General features: G+C 55.1%; 1 protein-coding gene and 1 long non-coding RNA gene across 4 annotated transcripts; one reads left to right on the top strand and one right to left on the bottom strand.

The window, feature by feature from the left end:
• Positions 1–6,589: 6,589 nt before the first annotated feature.
• Nckap5l (NCK associated protein 5 like) lies at positions 6,590–18,956 on the bottom strand. The gene is made up of 11 exons (XM_059247383.1): positions 17,519–18,956; positions 17,069–17,137; positions 16,945–16,983; positions 16,196–16,315; positions 13,844–13,957; positions 10,236–12,859; positions 8,623–8,779; positions 8,386–8,467; positions 7,818–8,126; positions 7,590–7,732; positions 6,590–7,322 (listed from the first exon to the last, which is right to left on the bottom strand). Exons 1-11 carry the CDS (start codon positions 17,627–17,629, stop codon positions 7,113–7,115), a joined length of 3,978 nt encoding a protein of 1,325 aa, XP_059103366.1. The 5' UTR covers positions 17,630–18,956; the 3' UTR covers positions 6,590–7,112.
• On the top strand, positions 15,598–17,912 carry LOC131896636 (uncharacterized). Of its 3 annotated transcripts, none has more exons than XR_009375478.1 (4): positions 15,598–16,062; positions 16,271–16,330; positions 16,837–17,086; positions 17,347–17,912. It is a non-coding gene; the product is annotated as an uncharacterized LOC131896636 (long non-coding RNA). The 3 variants fall into 3 exon arrangements; XR_009375480.1 differs by having other exon boundaries at positions 15,604–15,931; positions 16,313–16,330; XR_009375479.1 differs by lacking the exon at positions 16,271–16,330 and having other exon boundaries at positions 15,607–15,931.
• Positions 18,957–21,202: the final 2,246 nt, after the last annotated feature.

Below are 21,202 nucleotides of genomic sequence, written 5' to 3'. Positions count from 1 at the left end.
AGGCATGAAATATGGCTAATATGTATGTATATATGTGTGTGAATGTATGTGTACATATATGTAGGTATTGATAACACTGAGTGCTGTTCAAAGTGTGGAGCAGCCGGCCCCCTCTGAATCACTGGGGATGGGAGGGGGGTGCAGCCTCTTATAAAATCAAACATAAATTAGACCTCAAACTCAGCCCCTCTATACTATGAGGCTGATTGGTGTATTGTCTAATATGCTAAGAGGCCACTTAGAAGGCTCGAGAGAAGTGGTTAGGAGCTTGTATTGCTCTTGCAGAGGACCTGAGTTCTGCTCCCAGCACCTAGGCCATGCCGCTCACAACCCAGCCGCTCACAACCCAGCTACAGGGGGACTTTTTTTTTTTTTTTTTTTTAGGGTGCTTACATTAACCGTTCAACCCAGCAATTGCAATGCTGGGTATCCTAGAGAAAAAGAAACTACGTTCTCACAAAAGCTGTACCCCGTACCTGTGTGTGTGTGTGTGTGTGTGTGTGTGTGTGTGTGTGTGTGTGTAGGCCACAGTTGTCACATCCGGTGGAGCTGGAGTTACAGGCAACTGTGAGCTGCCTGATGTGGATGCTGGAAATCAAAATCCTCTGCGAGAACAGTGTGTTCTTTTAACTGCTGAACCGTCCCTACTTATTTTCATTTTTGAGACGAGGTCTCACATGGTCCAGGCTAGCCTGAAACTCCCTATGTAGTTAAGGATGACTTTGAACTTCTAACCTTCCTGCCTGTTTCCCAAGTTCTAGAATTACAGGTCCTTGCCACTGCATCTTGTTTTATGCAGAGCTGGGAACTGAACCCAGGTCAGGCTTTGTGCACTTTAGGCAAGCTTTCTATCAAATGAACTATATCCCCATCTCCAGTTTTAGTTCTAATAACCTAAAACTGGCAACAATTCAGTTATTCTTCTTTTTTTGTTTTGTTTTGTTTTTCTCTGTGTAGTTTTGGAGCCTGTCCTGGATCTTGCTCTGTAGACCAGGCTGGGATTAAAGGCGTGCGCCACCACCGCCCGGCTACTCTTCCATTTTTGACTGAATAAACAAACCTTACATCCTCGGTATGGACATTAATCATGGCAGATGCAACAACAGACGCATCGGAAGGCATCCTACCGTCTCCAGAAAGCTGAGGACGTGAGTGGAGGGGAAGGCAGCGGGACAGAGTCTCAGGAATCCCACCACTTAGAGTGTACTAAGCATCTGAAGCCTGTCTAGAAAGTCCTCTCAGAGCCCTCCCCGAGACTAACTTGGCGGCTGTGTTGGTGCCCTCCGCCACACGCCGGTCCACAGTGCCGCAAACATTCAGTGTCCACCGCCCAGGGCTTCCCACCTGCTGGGTGCCCAGGGAGTGTCTGTTACAGACGCAACGGGACTGGATAAAAAAAGGGACGAAAGGACAGGTGTGGTGTGGAAGTTCACCTGCAGGGTCCCAACCTCACAAGGGATTGCCTTGCCAGCCCCAGCTACACTGAGACTGGCTGTAGGAAATGTGTCTCCGGTGACGCAAGGCTGGTGGAGGGAACTGGCAAGGAGAGCTCCAGCCCTGTGAAGATGGACAGGGACGGCTTTCCATGCAGGTTCTCCGTGCTTTGTCCCCGAGTCGGAGAACGCACTGTAGTTCCGCTTTTCACCGCACGGTGGCAGTGCAGCCCCGCAAACCACGAAGCTGCCTCCCTTGCACCATCTACTGGCAACGTTTTCTCAATTGCTAAGAAAGGATTTTTTATTGTTGCTTAGAGAACGGAAGCGTGGTATAGTGGCCCTACACTTTCAGGCCTGGAGGGGCCACAGCACGGGCAAGAACATTGTTATGAATTCATGGCCAGCCTAGGCTACATAATGAGACCTTGTCTTCAAAAAAAAAGAAAGATAAAATAAAATTTAGTCCAAGGAGCTCTCCTACCTTAGAGAAACACCCCTCCCTGACACTCTCATGCTACCTGCTTGACTTCCACTAGGCAAGGACCGAAATTTAATTTCTTTTTTCTTTTTTTTTTTCCGAGGCAGGGTTTCTCTGTGTAGTTTTGGTGCCTGTCCTGGAACTCACTCTGTAGACCAGGCTGGCCTCAAACTCACAGAGATCTGCCTGCCTCCCCCTCCCGAGTGCTGGGATCAAAGGTGTGCACCACCGCCCGGCTCCAGTTGTGTTTTTAAACTAGATGATTACTCCCATCGTCCCCTCTTCTCCAACTAGGAACACCTCTCTCTCCATCACTCCGTTTAGTTGAAGATCTTCCACGATATCTTATTATTACACTAATAACTTAATTAGCTAACCTAGTTACGTTGTTGTTTAGAGGTCAGAGACAATTTGCAGCCAACAGTCTCCTCCTACCATGTGGGTTCCAGGGATTGAACTCAGGTCCTGAGGCTTGGTGGCCAGTGCCTTTACCCGGTGAGCCATCTTGCAGGCGTATTGTTTATTCAGGACATTGGTCTAGTATGTTGCACAGGCTGGCTTCAAACTTCTAGGTTCCAATGTCTTCCTGCTTTAGCCTCCGAACTAGCTAGTACTATGGTACATGCCCCAAGCCAGGCCTAGGGGGTTGTTCAATAGTAACTCCTGATTTTCATGGTGTCTTGGAATATTTAACAAAGTGTCCTTGTTCATAGGAAATAAGCACAGTGCATTCAGACGGTGGAGCGACAAGCTGGTGACCCTTTCGCAAGGAGTCTAGGAGAGAAAAGTCCTCTGCACCACATTGAAACATACATGCCAGTGCTTCAGAAACACGGCGTAATAACGATACACACTGAACTGTCAGCCTCACACTGGTGAGGCAGAGGCAGGAGGATTTCAAGTTTGAGGCAAGCCTGGGCTATGTAGCAAGACTCTGTTTCAAAACACAAACAAATATACAAGCAAAAGTCTTAAAAACATTAAGACCACATTTCTTTCCTCTTTTGAGACAGGTTTTCTCTGTGTAGCAGTCCTGGCTGTCTTGGAACTCACTCTGTAGACCAGGCTGGCCTCAAATTCAGAGATCGCTCTGCCTCTGCCTCCTGAGTGCTGGGATTGAAGATGTGCGCCTCCACATCCAGCGAAAGCCTCATCCTGACTTTCTCTTCCCCTGAATCCCGTTCTTCTGTGGCTGTCTCCTCAATCTCACAATTCTCAAAGCTTTCACTGCTCTTTGGAAATTCTGTGTACATGGGTGTTTGGTCTGCATGTATGTCTGCGCCCTACATTTGTACAGTGCACTCGGGGGCAGAAGAAGGCACAGGAACCCCTGGGACTAGAGTTCAACAGGTGTGAGAGGCCATGTGGCCGCTGGGGATCTAACCACTGAGCCATCTCTCCTGCTTCTACAATTTAAAATTTTATGTGTATGTGTGTTTGCCTGCATGCATGTGCATGTACCATGTTCATACCTGGAGCTGATGGTGGTCAGAAGGGGGTGTCGGGTCCCCTGGAACTGGAATTACAGATGGTTGTGAACCACTGTACGGGTGCTGGAATTGAACCCAGGTTCTCTGGAAGAGCAGCCAGTGCTCTTAACTGCTGAGCCATCTCTCCAGCTGCCTCAGTGAGTTTCTGTCATGGTGGGGATTGAAATCAGGGCCTCCTGCATGCTAGGAAAGCATTCCACCAACCGAGCCACATCCACAGACTGCACTTTTAAAGGTACTTGCCATGTTTTGTTTATTTATTTATTTTTTGAGACAGGGTTTCTCTGTGAAACTCTGGCTGTCCTGGAACTCGATCCAGACCAGGCTGGCCTCGGACTCAGGGATCCACCTGGCTCTGCCTCCCAAGTGCTGGGGTTAAAGGCACCATGACCACTGCCCAGCCTTGCTTTCTTATTTATTGAGATGGTCTCTTATTGAAACTACAGCTCACCATCTGAATAGACTGGCTACTTATCAAGCCCTGAGACCTGCCTGGTTTTGCCCCACACCAGCGCTGAGGTTACAGGTAGACACTTTCACTACTGGCTTTTATGTAGGTGCTATACATCTGGACTAGGTCCTCATGTTCACACAGCAAGAACTTGGGTTAGAGATGGTTATTTTTATTTATTTATTTTTTTGAGACAGAGTTTCTCTGTGTAGTTTTGGTGCCTGTCCTGGATCTCGCTCTGGCCTCAAACTCACAGAGATCCACCTGCCTCTGCCTCACGAGTGCTGGGATTAAAGGCGTGCTCCACCACCGCCTGGCTAGAGATGGTTATTAACCAGCCAAAATTTGCATGTCTTTAATAATTAGAAAGTCTAAAGAAAGTTTGGCTCCTAAAATCATAGACTTGCCCACAAATACATACCATGAACTTGTGTCTTTAAGAGATTATACACTTATAGCCAGGTGGTGGTGGCCAATGCCTTTAATGCCAGCACTCGGGAGGCAAAGGCAGGCGGATCTCTGTGAGTTTGAGGCCAGCCTGGTCTACAGAGTGAGTTCCAGGACAGCCAGGGCCACACAGAAAAACTCATTCTCAAAAAACTAAAAAAAGAGAGAAGAGACAAGAGACAGAGAGATTATACACTTGAAGTACTTCAGAGAAGAAGGAGGGTGTGTAGAGGAAGGAGGGAGGGTGTGTAGGGGAAGGAGGGAGGGTGTGTAGGGGAAGGAGGGAGGGTGTGTAGAGGAAGGAGGGGGGTGTGTAGAGGAAGGAGGGAGGGAGGGTGTGTAGGGGAAGGAGGGAGGGTGTGTAGAGTTTGCTCCTGAGCATGCTTTTTTGTTTTTTTAAATTTTTTAAACCTTTTTTTTGGTAAAGGAAACAAAGCATACTATTTGTGTGTGTGTGTGTGGGGGGACTAGAAACAGGGACAGAAAACAAACCACTGGCATTCCTGACAAAAAGCTCAGTTAACATTTCTGGCCGTCCGGCAGAAGGAAAAGCAGCAGTGAGTGGAATCTGCTCTCAGGCCTTCGCTAATGCCCTGCCGGCTGGGGAAGGGCACGTGTCTGGCATCTGGGCTCCCTGTGTTCGGGACGCCAGGCAAGGTCTTGCACTTTGGGAAGGCGGACATTCGCCCTTTGTTCTTGAGTTAGGGGTGAGGTCACAGCAACTTTACAAGCAGCTTCACACACTGAGATTCCAAGTGTTCTGCCCCAGCCAGGACGAAGGTTTTTAGCCAAGGCCTTCCTTGAACTGGGTTCCCTGGAGTATCAACAAACATACTCCTCCCCCAAACTGTTTCAGTCGGAACTGGGTTCTGCTGGGGGGGTGGGTACAGTATGGCTGTGGGCTGCGGCTGTTACAACAGCCGACAGAGGATCACGCAGGAGAACCATGGCGGGCAAGGCTGCCTTCAGGAACTGTCATGGCTCATGCAGCCTGTCTTGCCCTGGGACATTTCTCCAGTTAACTCACACTGGCCCAGGGACCCCAGTGGCACCTGGTATTTTCAGATTCCCAAGAACAGAGCCTAGGAGAACACCGACCAGGCCCTGGTGAGAACATGGACGGACCCTTCTGTCTTAGCTTTGCAGGGAAAGAGATAAGACTCAACCCACCATACCAAACTCCTTTCCAGAAAGGGATGGCCTCTTGAAGGCCAGGGCAGTTCTAACAGGAAATGATGTAATACATCAGGCTTAAGCCAATAACGGGCCAAGAGGCATGCCCGGAGGCTGCAGACTTCCTTCAGCTCACCTAGGAAGAGGCGGGGACATGAAGGCTGGCAAACTGTTATCATTTCTTCAATGATGACATCAACTAGGGGAAGAAGGTTGAGGCCAGATGTGGACTGACGGACTGCCAACGTTACGGGGAAGCAGCCGATGGGACCACCTGGCCTAGCACAATCTCATACACAGATGGGAAAGCCGAGGTGTGTAGTGATTCCGTTTTTAAAATAGCAATTTTAGTGATAAAGACCCTTGGCTTCTGGTCTAGTGCTCCGCAGCCATAGAGGGATGGATGGGAAGAGAGCATGGTGTGTGGAGTGTGAGAGAATTCCCACCAGGCTCCTCCCATCTCTGCCCAGGTGGTCAGTGACTGCTCCCTCTGCATGCAAAGCCAGTGAGGCCGCTCTTGACCTCGCCTGTCCCCACCCGGCACACAGAGAGGCTTGGATGCGTGATCACAGTCCTCTTCCCTATCTCTCTCCAAGGCTGCCCAGCCTTGTGCCCCACCAGGCCCCGTCAGGGGCAGCCTCCAAGCTCAGATCTACACAGGGCCTCTTTCACCAACCCACAAGTCACCTCCTAGAGGACTAGCCAGGCCTCTAGGGGAAGGGCAGGCACACAGCCTCCTAAGAGCATCTGGGGTGCTCTTCCTACCCACCCGTCCACCTCAGGGGGTTATTTATATAGAAGCTAACACAGAGGCAGACGCTGGCACACAGCATCCACGGTGGGGAGAGAGAGGCCTCCACGTTTTATTAGGGATATCATAGCAGAGGCTGGAAGCAGAGCAGCTGCTTTTTAACAACAGATAAATTAACCGCTGTGCGGGTCGGGCATGGGGGCTGGCCAGACGCTTATATATATATATATATATATATATATATATATATATATATATATATATATATATATATATATGTATGTATATGTATACGTGTATATATATATATATATATATATATATATATGTATGTATATGTATACGTGTATATATATATATATATATATATATAAACGAAGATGAAGACAGACAAACAGACCCCAAAGACGTGGGGAAGGGAAGCAGCACCATTCAGATAGCAGGGAGGACCAGGGCAGAAAAGAAGGCAACTTGTCCCCCTCACCCCCAAACTCCACAAGCCTGGGGCTTCCAAAATTGGCCCCCCGGGGGCTCTGGGGCAGGGTTGCAGCCAGGTTGGGCAGAGATGGCGGGCAGGAAGCCCAGCACCACAGATGGCTCCGCCTGAAGTGGGAGCTGGGACAAAGCAGCCTGGGGCCCCCAGTCCCTTAGAGAAGAGCCTGACTCTGGGCGAGTCAAGGGACCAGGGGTGAGGTCTCTCCCTGAGCTGAGCATGGTTGTCTCATCCACAGCAGCAGTGGGGTATGCCAGGGACCCCTGTCACCTTCTTATCCACCTTCTCCTTGGTCCCTTCAGATTGAGCCTCACTGGCTCCGAGGGATGAAGCATGAAAGCAGGCCCAGTCTGGGGTCCCTAGCTCCGAAGGGACTGTAGTGGGTGCGGCCCCTCAGCCCTGACTCCCACAGGATGACAGTGAGTCATAGAGTGAGTCACTTAGAGACTCTGAGGTCTCCAGCCCGGGGGCTCCTCCACTGGCCACTCTGCCTTCCTCGCCCATGTCCGATGTGCTGGGGGTACGACTGCCCCCAAACGCTGGGCCCTGAGGCGTAGATGTGCAGCTGGGCTCCAGGCTCTGCTTCCGGTCCACGGGCAGGGCCTAGAGAAGAAGGACTTCTGAGAGACGCCTCCTATGCACCTGGCCTGCTGGAGGGTCCACAGAGGCAGACTGGTGTTCTTAGTATGCACAGCCCTTCCAAGGTTCTGGGGAGGAATGGAGGCCCTCTCCTAAAGTGGGCCGGTGGGCAGGCCTACCCTCGCCTCCTTCTGGCTGTGCGGGCTGTAAGCACACCTTACCAGGGACATCTGTCTCCACGTCACTCCCTCCCGACAGCCAGACCTCTTTTTCTCCCTTCTGTAAGCTTACCATGGGGGTCCTAGGCAGTCCCTCCAGCTGTCGGGGTGGGCACAGGAAGGGGTCACTGGAGCTTCCAGCTGCTCTGGTGTTGGGGAAGGTCCAGTTCTTGGCCAGTTGGACAGGTGGGGGAGGGCCTGGGTCTTCACAGGGATCTGCCCAGGAGAGAGGGAAAGTGGATGCATCTGTCCAGCTCGAAGGATCCTCTTGGGATGTCCTCCTGCCTGCTGGGACACTCACCATCAGGACAGGTCTGATGGCTTCGGTGGCCGGAAGGAGCAGTGAGCAGTCCAGGAAAGGCTGGCATGCTGGGGTGCCGCCCACTCACCAGCAGCTCTTCAATGCCTGGCACCTCCCGCTCCAGCGTGTGGGCACGTCGAGGGACTTTGGTGAGGGCTGGAGGCCGAGCTGGGGGTGCCCCTGGAGGGGGCTCCAGGCGCATTGACTTGGTCTTGGGGAGATTCTTGCTGGGGGTTCCACTGCTGCCGTGATCTGGGGGTGGGAAGGTCCCAATGCCACTGTCCAAGGTCCGAGTCAAGGAGCCACAGGCTGTGGAGAGGGCACACAGAAGGAGGAGGCTCAGTCCTGTGCTCTCTCCCAGCTTCAGGCCACCCCACTTCCTGGCTTAAAAGGCTCGTCTCACAGAACTCACCCCCACCCCTGAAACTCTCTCTCAGTTTGACAGAGGTGCCCCGAAGGGCAGCCACTGAGATCTTCATGCCCAAGAGTCAGGGCTGGGCACCAAGATGCCACTCAGGATCTGGCACTGGCCCTGATGGAGTGAAGTGGGGAAGAGGACCCTGCTGACCTGTAAAGTGTGCGGTGGAAACCGGCTCGGCCAGGCTGTCCTCTGAGGGCATCTCTTCCCGCCTACCTGGCTCACTGCCGGGCTGTGTGGGTACAGGAGATCTGAGTGTCCAGTCAGTGACTCCCTAAAGCCCCCACAATGGCTCTGGGGGTACGGGAGGCTGGGTGGTAGGCACTATGCGGGTGCCTGGAAAGGATAGAGCCAGGCCCTCAACGCAGCCCCTGCCCAAGAACTCACCTTTCCAGAAGGTTTTCCGCAGCCCTGAAGAGGGCCTACCAGGCCGTTCCGGGGCCCACAGGCAGGCCAGGAACTCTTGGGGTCAGTGGACACTGGCTGGAAATCCCCATACTCAGGCTTGGGCCAGCTCTTGGGGGGCAGCTCCTTGCCATCCACCCTAGGGACAACAGGGGATGTGAGGGGAGTTGGGTGCCTAGCACGTGCCAAGGTCCAGTTAGCCAGAGTCTCCCAAGGCTTTAGGTGTTAAAATGTATCGCTCCTACTGAGGTATTAAGATGGAAACCCTGGCCAGGTGGCGGCACATGTGTTTAATAGGCAGGTGGATTTCTGTGAGTTCGAGGCCAGCCTGATCTACAGAGCGACAGGATAGCCAGGGCTACACAGAGAAACCATGTTTCAAATCCGCCCCCCAAAAAAAGATGGAAATGCTGTGGGGCATGGTGGTACATGCCTTTAATTCTAGCACTAGGCAGAGGCGGGTGGAGCTGTGGATTTGAGGCCAGCCTGGTCTACACAGGGAGTTTGAGGACAGCCTATATATTGAGACCTTGTTTCAAACAAAGAAACAAAAGATGAAACTGCTTCCAGAGGTAGGACCTTTCAGGAAGTCCTAGGATTAGGCATCGTCATTAGGGTTCAGCCCCCGTGACCGGTAGCTTTCAGAGGGAGAGATACCAACAGAGCCATGCATGCACACTATCTCATCCCATGACACTTTGGGATAACAGGATTCTGGAAGCAGAAGGTAATCACCAGATATGATCCATGGATCTATAGAATCATGGTCCAAAATGAAACTCTTTATAAAAGTAGTTTGTCTTGGACACACATCTAATTAGTGATTCAAAAGGGACTAACAGACCAGCCTCGGACCCTTCAACGGTACTGGCCCTACAGAGGTACTCCCCGCTGGCCATCCTGTGGAGAGGGACATATGGATGACCCCGCCTCCCGAAGCTTATGATGGGCAGGGGGAAGCAGAGAAGCCAGTGGGGGCGGGAAAAAGCGGTAGATGGCAGCCCACCTTCAAATCCTCCCCGAGTCATGGTGTTCTAGCTCACTGGCAGACCAGTTCACACACGGGGCTACATACCACAGTCCGGCCTGCTGCCCTGGGATTTCTGAGAACATGGTAGCCCAAAATGAATGCCCTTCACAGGGCCTGAGTTCTTCAGCCCCTTTACCCAACTGGCCTAGACAGAGTAAACATTGTAAGTGGGTCCCCTTCCCTAAACCACAATTTCCTTAGTGGCAGGAGGCAAAGGGATCTTTCTTACCCGCTCCCTGAGGTAGACTTCCATCAATCTGGTTAGGAAGAACATTTAATTAATTACACTTAATTAGTGTATGCAGGCACCTGAGGGGCTGCGGGGGGGGGGGGCAGGAATCAGGGAGGTAGCATGTCAAAAGAGAGCTAGTCTTTCTGTGTCCGACATCAGCCAGCGAGGACAGGGGTGTGAACCCCATTCTTCTCAATCCTAACCCTCCTTCTTGGTCAGGTCACCAGCTCAGAGGCTTCTGTGGCACTGTATGCCCCTGGACGTCTGGGAAGCCCAAACTGCCAGGGTAGCCCTCGCCCACCGAGTATCTACCGACGGGGCCCAGGCCCTCACCTGTTCAGTAGCTGTTGCATGAAGGTGTCTGCGCCCTGGTACATGCCGGCTAGCTGGCCTTGCACCTGCCCCAGACCTGAGCTGGGCACTGTGGCTGGACCCCCCGGCCGTGGGCGGGCCCTGCTGCTCAGGTAGGCCTTCTCCTCCTCCAGAGCCCGGCGCAGGTCTTCGGCCTTCGCCATCAGCTTGGAGATGTTGAGGCTCTCAGCCTCCAGCTTCCGGGCGTCCGTCTTGACTTCTTTCCGGAGCGGGGAGCCTCCGCCGGCCCCTTCCTTGTTCTTGGTAGCCTCTGCGCGGCGGTTCAGAGCCGGCAGCTTGCTCTTTTTAAGGCCAAACCAGCTGGCGATGCTGCTGGTGTTGCGGTGCTTGGCTTCGGAGCCTGGTGTCCGTTCCTGACCTTGGAGTCGCAAGACGTTCTCCTCGATGCCCTTCATCACCTTCTCCTCAATGGCCGAGTGTGGGGCCGGCCCCTCGGAGCCCTGGCTTGGATCGGCGGCGGGGCCGTGCACTGGGGATGCGGGCTGGCCAGCGGTGCCGCCACAATCTGCCCAAGGTGGGCCCTTCCCTTTGTCAGGCTTGGAGGGCTCCTTGGTGCCCAGGGGCGCTACGGGCCGGGGTACCACCTTGGTGGGTGACTTGGAGGGCAGCTTTGTGGGGCTGCTGTGAGGGCTCTTGGGCTTGCTCAGGCTGGGGGCTGGGGTTGGCACTTTTACAGGCGTGCGGGGCATCTGGGGACACAGAGCCCCGGCCAGCCGGCTCTTGGCCAGCTCCACTTTGGTGAGGCAGCTCCTTGGTGAGATGGGTTCCAGGTCCACTCGAGCCCCCATGGAGTGGGACGAGTAGACTCGGGCCCCAGGGTCCGTCAGTCCCAGGTCCTGCTGCTTCAGGCTGCTTGTGCCTAAGGCCACGGCTCCTCTCAGGACGCCCTTGGCTTCTGGCTGTTCAAGAGGCCTCGTGGCGGGAGGCATGTCTCCAGTACTGTCTCCCGACCGCCCTAGCCCCCTGGCCTTCTCAGTGCCAGGCCGGGCTGGCACTCCATTCTTTTCCGGACCTAGAGGCCCCTCGGGGCCTGTCTTCAGCTTTCCAAGGGCTGCCAATCTGTCCCGCAGAGGTGTGTGGCCAGGGTCACCAGGTCGCCGCCCTGATCCCTGGCCAGGCTTCCTGGATGAGCTACCTGGAGTCCTGCGGCTGGGATGGGGAGACTCAGGGCCTGCCTTGTCTAGACTCTTCTCCTGGGGGCTTCCATAGGGGCAGGATTCTGAGATGCCAGGGCTAGGGGCCCCAGGGCTCCTGAGGACCTCAGGGGCCTGGGGTACCTCCAGAGTCAGTTGTGAGTAGGGGGTCACCTGCAGCGGGGATGGAGGTGGCTCTGGGGACGACCCTCTGAAGGTGCTCCGGGAAAGGTCCAGGATGTTGTCAAAGCAGGGAGACGCTGCTGGTCCTGGGGACAGCGTAGTGGACACAGCTGAGGGGGAGGGTCTGAGCTGCGCAGAGTCTGGGACTGCAGAGCAGGGTGAAGGGCTGCTGGGCAGCCTGTCCATCTGTCCATCTGGGGACAGCTCTCCTCCACCCAGACCCCTGCGGGCCAGCAGTGGGGAGGGGCTGCCGTCGGAGCCACTGCTGCGACAGGGGATGCGAGAACTCCGGGGGAGCTGGGGGCTGAGCTGGGGGCCTCCTGGGCTGGGGACCTTCTCTGAGGCTGGAGGCAGCTTGAGAAACTTGAGACCTCTGGCTGGAGAGGGAAGAAGGGGTCCCTGGGCTTCCCCGGGAGAAGGGGGCCCAATTTGGAGCTTGCTTTTCACCTGAGATGAAGAATGGGGGTGGCCAGGCCGGGAGCCCAGTGGGGCATCCCCTGCACCCATGAACATGCTGAGGAAGGGAAGGGGCCCCTGGCCCTCTGAGGTAGCACCAAATCCCAGCCTGTTGGCCTCTGGGGTACCCCCACCCCAAGCTGACTTTGGGAGGCCTTTGGACTTGGACAGCTGTGGGGGTCCTGGATCTGGTGAGGATGGCTTCCCAGCACCTGGGTGGTCACCATTGAGAGGGCCTGCAGCCCCAGCCAGGAAAGCCTGGAGGTAAGTCTCCGTGTCTTCCAGGAGTTGGCCCAGGTTCACCTGCCTGTGGGCCAGGGCACCTAGTAGGCTGTCAGGGCTGGGTGCCTCATTGGGGTCCCCTGCTTCGTCAGAAGAGGAGGAGGAGCTACTGCCTGGGGCGCAGTGTGGGCCAGAGCTGGGGCCTTGGGCTGGTGGGGGCGCCCTGCTGGGAGCCCAGGGTTGCCGGATGCCTCCTTCTTCCCCGGAGCCCCCCAAGAGTCGCTCCCAGTGCAGCGGTGCCCCGAGGCTCCCAGGGCCGAGCAGCAGATAGGGTGCCCAGGGTGAGGGCTCAGGCTGGGGTGGGCCACAGAGCTCGCCATTGATGGGCTCTGGGGAGCTGGGGCCCTGGCCTGGGGGCCGCCAGGGGGCGGCGGGTGAGCACAGGAGCAAAGGGTCAGTCTCCTCCAAGGCTCGAAGCACCTCTAAAATCTGAGCTTTCTTCCGCAGAAATGGGGACAGGGCATCCAGCACTGGAGGTGGAGTGGCTGGGGGGCCTGGGCCTCCTGGCCGCAACTGCTGTTCCCAACACACCTGAGGGGAGAGAAGGCGTGAGGAAGAGACTGTGTAGCTGGCCTGTAAGGCCCAGACCTTAAGACAAACATAAGAGAGTATCCTGGGGACAACCTTGTCTGGCTCCGTCTGTCCCGTGAAGGGATACTCAGCTCTTGGGATACAATGGCTCAGTTTCCTCAAGGATGGCTGAGCCCTGCTTAGCATGGCTGTTGTACCTCACACTCGGAGCAGACTGGCTACCCCATGTCCTGCCTCCGTCCCCACTGCTCCTTACATCATGGCTGTTGTACCTCACACTCGGAGCAGACTGGTTACCCCATGTCCTGCCTCTGTCCCCACTGCTCCTTACATCGCCAGGCCTCACCAGCTACTGCTCTGAGCTCTGTTTGTTCCAGGATGGAGGGAGGCCTGCCTGATTTTCTGGCTCCAGAAAGAAGAGATGTTCAGGAGGAGGGTGTATCATAGCCAGGACCTAAGTCACTCAGACAGGCAAGCCTGGGCCTTTCCCAGTCAGCCGACCAGCAGGCAGGAGGGCCAGCAGAAGGGACCTGTGAGGACTCCATGCAGAGCCTTCTCTGGGACCCAGTCCTTTCTTGTTCTGGTACAGTGGTTAACTACACGTATTCTGGAGTCAGAGTGGATCAAGGCCAGGTCCACCTCATTTACACGACCTTCAGCAAGTCATCTGACCCCTAAGTTTTGGGGTGTCAGTTGTGAAATGAGATAGTAATTACGCTTAGCCCATAAAAGAAAAGAGCCCCAAGGCGTCCTGCAGAGTTGGTACCCGGCACAGAATGAGTCTGCAAGTGTGAGCTCTGACTCCTGCCGCATGACTTCATCTGCTTGCGGGCCATGGCTGGGGGAGGGGCGGGCCTGTTTTTCTTGACACTTCCAGCCTGGACAGGAGTCTGTGCACAGGAAACAGCCCTTCCCCTCAGACTTGTTAAGAGTCAGCAGCGGAGCCTCTAGGCAGTCAGACAGGAAGCTCAGCCCCGCTCCTACCTCTCTTTGCCCAGCACTGTGTCCTAAGGGCAGCGAGGCGGCTGGTTCCTCAGCAGCGTTCAGGGACGGGGAGGCTGGTGGTTCGGATGGTGTCTGGAGCGGGGTGAACGGGATCTGCAGAGAGTCACGGCTGTCACCGACCCTCACAGAGCCAGGCATTCCGACCCACTGCCCCCCAGCCATGTGGCTGACCACTATACGGCTCTTCTGCAGTGAGGTAGGCCTAAAGCAGGAGCACCGAAGAGAGGACGGGTCCAGGTGAAATGGAAGTAGCCGGGCACACTGGATTTGGGTTGGGAGGGATGTCCTGGGCCCAGAGGACTGCCGCAGATCTAACCCAGTGTGCCTCTCGGCTCCAACACAACTTTGCTTCCACTTACAAAGGAAACTACCATGAAGGTCCCTTCCTGTTCTGACCACCTAGGGTCTGAGTACACAGAGATGGAAGGGCTGAAGAGAACCAAGGCAGGACTGGTAGGATGGCTCAGTGGGCAGCGTGCTACGCAACCATGAGGTGCAGGATTCAGCTCCCCAGCATTCATATAAATGCCAGGTGGGCACGAGAGCCTGTAATTCCAGCCCACAGAAGACAAAGACGGACTGTAAGTGCACAGCATCATGTCCGGCTTTTTACACGGGGTGCTGGGGATTAAACACAGCCCTAACATATACTAATACCACTGAATAAGTCATCTCCCCAGGCCCCTAGTCCTGCTCTGAGGGCCAACTGTCCCCATCCTGGGATGAGTAGCACTGCCACACTTAACTCTAGCATGGCTGTGCATGGACATGCCTCTTAGTGGTCTCGGCCTTCCAGGGCCACACCCAACCTGCACAGGATCTAATACCCACAGGACCTTGAGATTCAGTTCAGTTCCTCGGGCTTTGGCAAAGGCATGGCTCACAAGAGAAGCTTAATTAGTGTTTGCTCGACGGAGCTTTCAACCTGGCGAAGCGCACCCTGGGAACTACATTAATAACACTAAACTGCTGCCATTTACTGATTTTCTGTGAACTAAGCACTCTATATTATCTCATTTAATCCTTGCAACAACACATAATGTAAGCATTTTTATGCCCATTTATAAGGGGAAAACCTATAGTTTACACAGTTTGATATTTTGCCCGAGGTCACACTTAGCTAAGAAGCAGTTCAGTTAGAAACTCAACCCCAGTTTCTTTGAGGCCAAGGTCTGTAATTTTCCATTGCACCATGGTAACCCAGACTAGAGGGATCTACTACTGGACAAACCCTCAGCGGCCCCAGTGCTCTCTGCTCCGTTACCAGTCACTGAAACTGGGGGAGCCTGCTGAGGGCACACCAGCAGGGCAGTAATGACTGCACTCTGCCCTGTGGACTGGGGACCAGCTCGGGATCGGATGCCAGGCTGCATTATTCAGAGAGACACAAGTTCAGACAGACACGGCTCTGCTCCTCCCTGCTAAAGGACTCCTTTTCTTGTCAGGATGCGGGAAGGGGCTGGCTGCCCCTCAGAAGCAACCTGCTGCTCCCCTCGACTTCTAGACCATTCTTGACCTTCTCTCTGTGTCTCACCCCATCCTTAGGGTTCCTGACGGAGTGGCACCAGTGACAGCTGAACCTGGGACCCATCCCCAGAGCCTCCCACTGTTCCCAGGGCAGCAGGGTCCAGGCTGCAGCAGAAACCAGTGCCAGTGAAGGTGTGAGCCAGAGGCCAGTATGTGCAGCCGTGTGCATCCAGTTACCATGGTGACGAGCCTTTCTTGTCCTCTCTGTGACATGAAGCTAAGGGTTGCTTATGCTTAGCCCTGCCCTGTCCCTGGCTAGGAAGGAGGCCACGTCAGTGGCCACAGGGGCCTCCGGGAGCTGGAAATAACTGCATTGGTAACCTCCACCCAACTCCCCACACAGAGCTGGAGCAAATTCGAATTTTCTCTGTCAATAAGAAGGGTACACTGGGAGGGAGGGCCATACTTATCATCTCAGGATTTGGGTAGCTGAGGCAGGAGAATTGCCTCAAGTTTAAGGTCAGCCAGGGCTACAGAGTGAGACCCTGTCCAACAACAACAAAGATGCTGTCCAGCTGTGGGGGAGAACCTGGAAATGAGGTGACAGCTAAGTCTGAGGGGGGACTCAGTGAGTTTTCCCTCAGCTAAGGTCCGGGCCTGCCGGTCTGGTAGGTCTTCCCTGCATGTCCACAGCCCTGCGTTGAGGACACCTCACACCCTGCTCCTCTGAGGTGAACAGAACAGAGTGCTGGTGCCAGCAGGGCCGCAGAAGCGGACCCCGGGGAGAAAGGGGAAGCATCCTGCCCACCTGAGGGAGGGCCGCAGAAGCGGACCCCGAGGAGAAAGGGGAAGCATCCTGCCCACCTGAGGGAGGGAGTTGGCTGTGAGCTGCAGTTTCTGCTGCAGGAGTACGCTCAGCATCTGGTTCTGTCGCTCCAGGTCAAACACCCTCTTCTTCAGCTTGATACACTCCTCTCGCAGGTCCTGTCCGCCCAGGAGGTACAGGAAGCAGAGGTGGGGAGGCAGGAGGGGACAGTGAAATGAGCAGACCACCCCCAGCCAGCTGCATCCACGGCGACAGCCCCGGGACGTGTGCTCTAGGCTTACTACTAATGGGCTGGAAAGGCCAGTGTCTGTCACTGTCACCATTCCGAAGCTAACTTCCTCCCTCTAGAAATCATGTCAAAAAAAGGCCACCTAAGACACGGGAGACCCCAAAGTCAAGTGGCTCACGTCACAGCAATCCTCAGGAGACATGTCAAGGCCACTGAGCCTCGTACGTCAGTACTGCTTTGGAGGCTATCACAACCTAGAGAAATCAGCTGGGCTCAGGGGAAGGGAAGGCGCTGAGTCCAGAGTTCCCACAGTTCAGAGACGGGATCTGGCCTTACCTAACCCCCTTGCCTCCCTCCCGGTAGAGAAAAATGGGCCTCAGAGACAGTGGGGGTAGGGGAGAGGAGGGAGGGCCAAAGGCAGGCTCCTCCTAGATTCCTCTTGGTCCCTAGTGAAGGCTTAACCGAGCAGGCCTCTGGAGTCCCAGGATGGCCCCGACTACATCCTGGTCTATCTGGGGCGGTTGGGTGGCAGCATGAGAGCTTCCTGGATCCGCTCACCTTCTGGTTCAGTAGTGCCTGCACCACGTGGTTGGCCACCTGGGGACAGAAAGCCGCGGAGCTGAGCTGGTGCCGTGTCCACCCATCCCATCCCCAGCACTGTCCTTTGGCACACCCCACAGACCTCATCCAGACAGCGCTCGTAAGTCTCCCGCTGGTTCTCATTGGCCTGGGCGAGTGCCGAGTTCTCTGCCTACAGGGGTGAGGTGGAAAGGGGAAGTTTGGCGGCTCATTCTTACCACTGCGGAAAGGGACGGATGAGCTCTGCCTTGTCTGTCAACTCCTGGGCCCTACTCAGCAGTCTCTGTGACCACCACTTTCCCTGGAGCCGGCAGAGTCCTAAGTGTAGGGAAGACACTTGGGGTACGCTAGCTCCCCACTGTGCATGTGTCTTGTTTCCAGGCTGCCAGCCGAGCTGGCGAGTGAAGAGGAAGGAAGCGCTTTTCAGGGGAACTTCACCAAGCCCCCGGCCTCCTCCAGCCTGGCGAGCCTTCTCCACACTGACCTGGGTGGGCAGCCCTGACTCCAGGGTCCTGGCCGGCACTGCTGCCCCACCCCGTCTGCCACCACACACCTCCAGCTCCCGAAGTCGGTGCAGAAGCTCGTGGCAGGTGCCCAGCTCCACGCTGCAATCATCACCAGCCGCTGGCCTCAGGCTTCCAGTGCCCCCCGCGGGCGGCTCCATGGCCTTGGGTGTCAGGCCCTGGGAACAAGAGAGCGAAGCCCTGGCAGGGTACTCACAGGCAAGAGGAGAAATGAGAAGGAGGATGACAAACTCTTGGGTGACCCGTCACACTTGGGGTGATGTAACAACTCAGGTCAGGCTGGGCGACCCCAGCTCTTCCCCACACCCTGCTTAGGGGCCTAGACCCCCAATTCTCTGCTAGGATCCACCACAAACTGGCAAATCAATCAGCTGCCCTGTGAAGCGATGTCCCTGTTTACAAAATAACACCAACTTCAACCGATCTTACTCGCTGTTAACACATAAAAATTAAGTCTGCCAAGGTGATCTGAAAAGGTAAGGTGGGCTGGAGACATGGCTCAGCTGTTTGGAGAGCTGGCTGCTCTTCCAGAGGACCCAGGTTCAGTTCCCAGCACCAACACAGTAGCTCACCTCCTTGGCACAGCGGGAAGTATCCTGCGTGCCTCCGACACTCTCCCTCCTGGCTCCAAATGACCCGGGTACCCTGAGAGCTTAAAGCCGCCACTGGTCCCCGTGCTTGGGCAGCTGTGCGGTGCTGACCTCTCTGCAGACACCCCTTGATGCTGCCTGTCTTCCGCTCAGCCAGGTCTTCCCACTGTCGCCTGGGCTCTCAAGCCCAGTTTGTGCTTCTGTCCTGGTTCCCTGACCGAGACTGCCAGCTTCTGAGCACATGAGTACAACACTCACTTCCCTGCCCAAACTCACACTGTCCTCGTGAAATAGACCCAGGATGCAGTCAGGGGGCCCTCTCCTGGGACTCCAGAGCATGCAGGAGACAGACTGAACACGAGAGACCAGTCTACCCAGGCCACACAGGCACAGCGGAGCTCTGGCTGGCAGTGTGCTATTTATTCCTCCTGTCAACGAGGCTCCTGCCATTGCTGTTAGCTTTAAATGCCAAGGCTCCATCTTTCATCTGCGTCCCACCATGTTATGGCTTGACTATGAGATGCCCCCATGGGCTCGTCCTGAGCACACAGTCCCTGTCTGGTGGCAGTATTCTGAGAGGCTCTGCGGTCTTTAGGACCTTTGGAGGACATAGCCCAGTCCCTACGCCCACCCTCCCAGCTTCCTGGTCAGTAGGTTGTGAACGGTTTTCAGCTCACACTTTTGCCACCCAACGAAGCCACTCTGCAACGTCTTTTTCGCCAAAACCCCAAACGCCTCTCCCATTCAGGTGTTTCTGTCAGGCACTTTGGGCACAGCGACACAAAGCCATGAATAAATACACTGTAAACGGGGACCTTGGTGGGACGGGCTCCGTTGCCTCCTCCTCGCCTGATTAAAGGCCCCATGAAAGGGAACTGGAAATTTTGGATCCGGGAGAAGGGAGGCTCTCGGCGCCCAAACCTCAGTCCTCCACACTGAGGCACAGCGCTGCCTCTCTGGCCCCCAGGCCTCTCCTCACTTCCTCTCCCCAGCATGGGCAGGCTGCTCACCGGTCTCTGCCCCTCACCCAGGCTGGCACGTTCACTCTGGCAGCCAGATCGGTCACCTCACCTGTAAAGAAACAGGGAGATGATGTCAGTGAGGCACTCTCTCGGTACCTGTGGCCTGTGGCTTTGTGCCAGGTGCAGGGCCTAAGTGCAAGCTGAGAGCCCTGCCGTTCTGCTCTCAAAGTTTCTCCTTAGCGGACGCCGTGAGGCACGAGACAACACCTGGGTCTGACAACAGGCAGGGGCCTGCATGAGGTCTAGATGAGACCCCAGGATGGGAAAGGTACTCGGCAGAGGAAAGGGCCAGTGCCAAGGTCCCCAGCTTTCAGCCAGAAGTCATTCGCCTCACAGGTCAGACCAACTGGCACGAGACAACACCTGGGTCTGACAACAGGCAGGGGCCTGCATGAGGTCTAGATGAGACCCCAGGATGGGAAAGGTACTCGGCAGAGGAAAGGGCCAGTGCCAAGGTCCCCAGCTTTCAGCCAGAAGTCATTCGCCTCACAGGTCAGACCAACTGTCCCATGTGACCCTCTGAAGCCCACACTGTCTTTTTTAATCTTTGCAATCAGAGGAGGAGATGAATTCTATTCCCAATGCTTGTCTTTTGGAGCAACCCGAGGAACAGCTGCCCTAGCATACACTGAATCTACCCTGTGTGCACACAGCGCCAGAACTCTTCTGTATCCTTGCATCCAGTCTCTCTAACAACCCTGGCCGGGGTTATCAGCTTTCTCAGGGTAAAGGAGCTGCCACAATCACGTGACCGGTTCACACTGGACAGGCATGGATACCCCTCCTTTGTGGTCTCAGCTGAACACATTCAAGCTTTCCTGGGGCTCTAGCAGTGGCTAGAGCCTGCTGCGTGGACTCCTGGAGCGCCACGGCTCGACGGACTCAAGCTGAGATACTGACTCCAGAGAATTACTTTCCTGGCTTAGGAAATGGGGATAAGGCTACTCAGTACAGAGGGCAGATGCAGGACACAATGAGATAATGGATACGGTGTCCAGCGTGAACCCACTGGACACTTCTGCTAGCACCACGTGCTGATCAGGCAGCAAAGCCTGCTGGGACCTTGGGCTCATACACAGTAAGCCTGAGTTCCAGGCCCTCCACACTCGGGTCTTAGCTGCAGGGCTAAGGGTCTTAGGTCTTCGGCGCTGCCTCGCCTGGACTGCTCTGTCCTCTGAGGACCTTCCCTGTGAGTCCCCTGGCCTGTCAGCACAGGGCAGGCGCAGGCTTCATAGGGCGCTCTCTGCCTTTACACTAGAGTCAGGGCGCAGTTTCGAGGCCAGAGATAACAGGCAAAGGAGAGAAGCCTTTCTGATTGTTTTTGGACGGGGGCAGAGGGCAGGGCCAGAGGCCATGGGGCATGCCAGGCAAGCTTCTGCCACTGAGCTCCAACCCCAGGCCCAGGAAGTCTTCCTTCCTTGTTGTGTGCATGCGTTCCGTAGTGGGCAGGAAAGGAAGAACTATGTAATACTTATTTTTAAACACTCTACAAAAAGGTACAGTCCTGGCAGTTGGAGAGATGCCTCGGTGGTTAGGAGCACTGGCTGCTCTTGTGGAACAGGGTTCAGTTCCCAGCACCCACATGGCAGCTCACAAGCACCTGTAAGTCTAGTTCCGGGGGATTCATCACCTTCTCCTGACCTCCAAGTGCACACATGTGGCGCACTTACACAGTGCAGGCAAAACACTCACACACATAAGCCTTTGAAGAAATAAAGCCCTTTGTTATGTTAACATTGTCAAATGAGCTGAGTATAACTTGATTTGCTGCCGACATTATCTCATTTGATATATTTAGAAATGGGGGCCTGGGAAAAATGAGAACAATCTTGAGAAGTATTTCCCTTCCCACACACATATAAGGGTTAAGACTCAGAAGGCCCCAGGTTACATTCACCCTTCAACAGTTCTGCCCTCACCCTCAACTCTGGGATCTCCATGTCGTCCCCCAGCTCCAGTCTGTGGCTCCTGATGCCCAGTGGCCACCAGATTTCCCTCTAGCTTGCACTGTTTTCTCCATAGCAGGCCCAGGAAAGAGCAGCTGGCACATGTGCACACATCTGTGCCCTGGGAAGGTGGAGGAGACGAATGGGATAAATAG

Source organism: Peromyscus eremicus, chromosome 20 (genome assembly GCF_949786415.1).
Source record: "Peromyscus eremicus chromosome 20, PerEre_H2_v1, whole genome shotgun sequence".
NCBI lineage: Eukaryota > Metazoa > Chordata > Mammalia > Rodentia > Cricetidae > Peromyscus > Peromyscus eremicus.
This window is presented reverse-complemented; position numbering and strand designations above follow the sequence as displayed.

What these genes read in the sequence shown, in the direction of transcription:
- Nckap5l (XM_059247383.1), bottom strand. Translation starts at nt 17,629, where the DNA reads ATGGAGCCGCCCGCGGGGGGCACTGGAAGCCTGAGGCCAGCGGCTGGT. An exon ending in ACAGTGCTGGGCAAAGAGAG is followed by an intron (nt 12,860 to 13,843) that starts GTAGGAGCGGGG and finishes CTCTCCCCTCAG; the next exon opens with GTGTGTTGGGAACAGCAGTT. An exon ending in GCGGAAAACCTTCTGGAAAG is followed by an intron (nt 8,468 to 8,622) that starts GTGAGTTCTTGG and finishes GTACCCACACAG; the next exon opens with CCCGGCAGTGAGCCAGGTAG.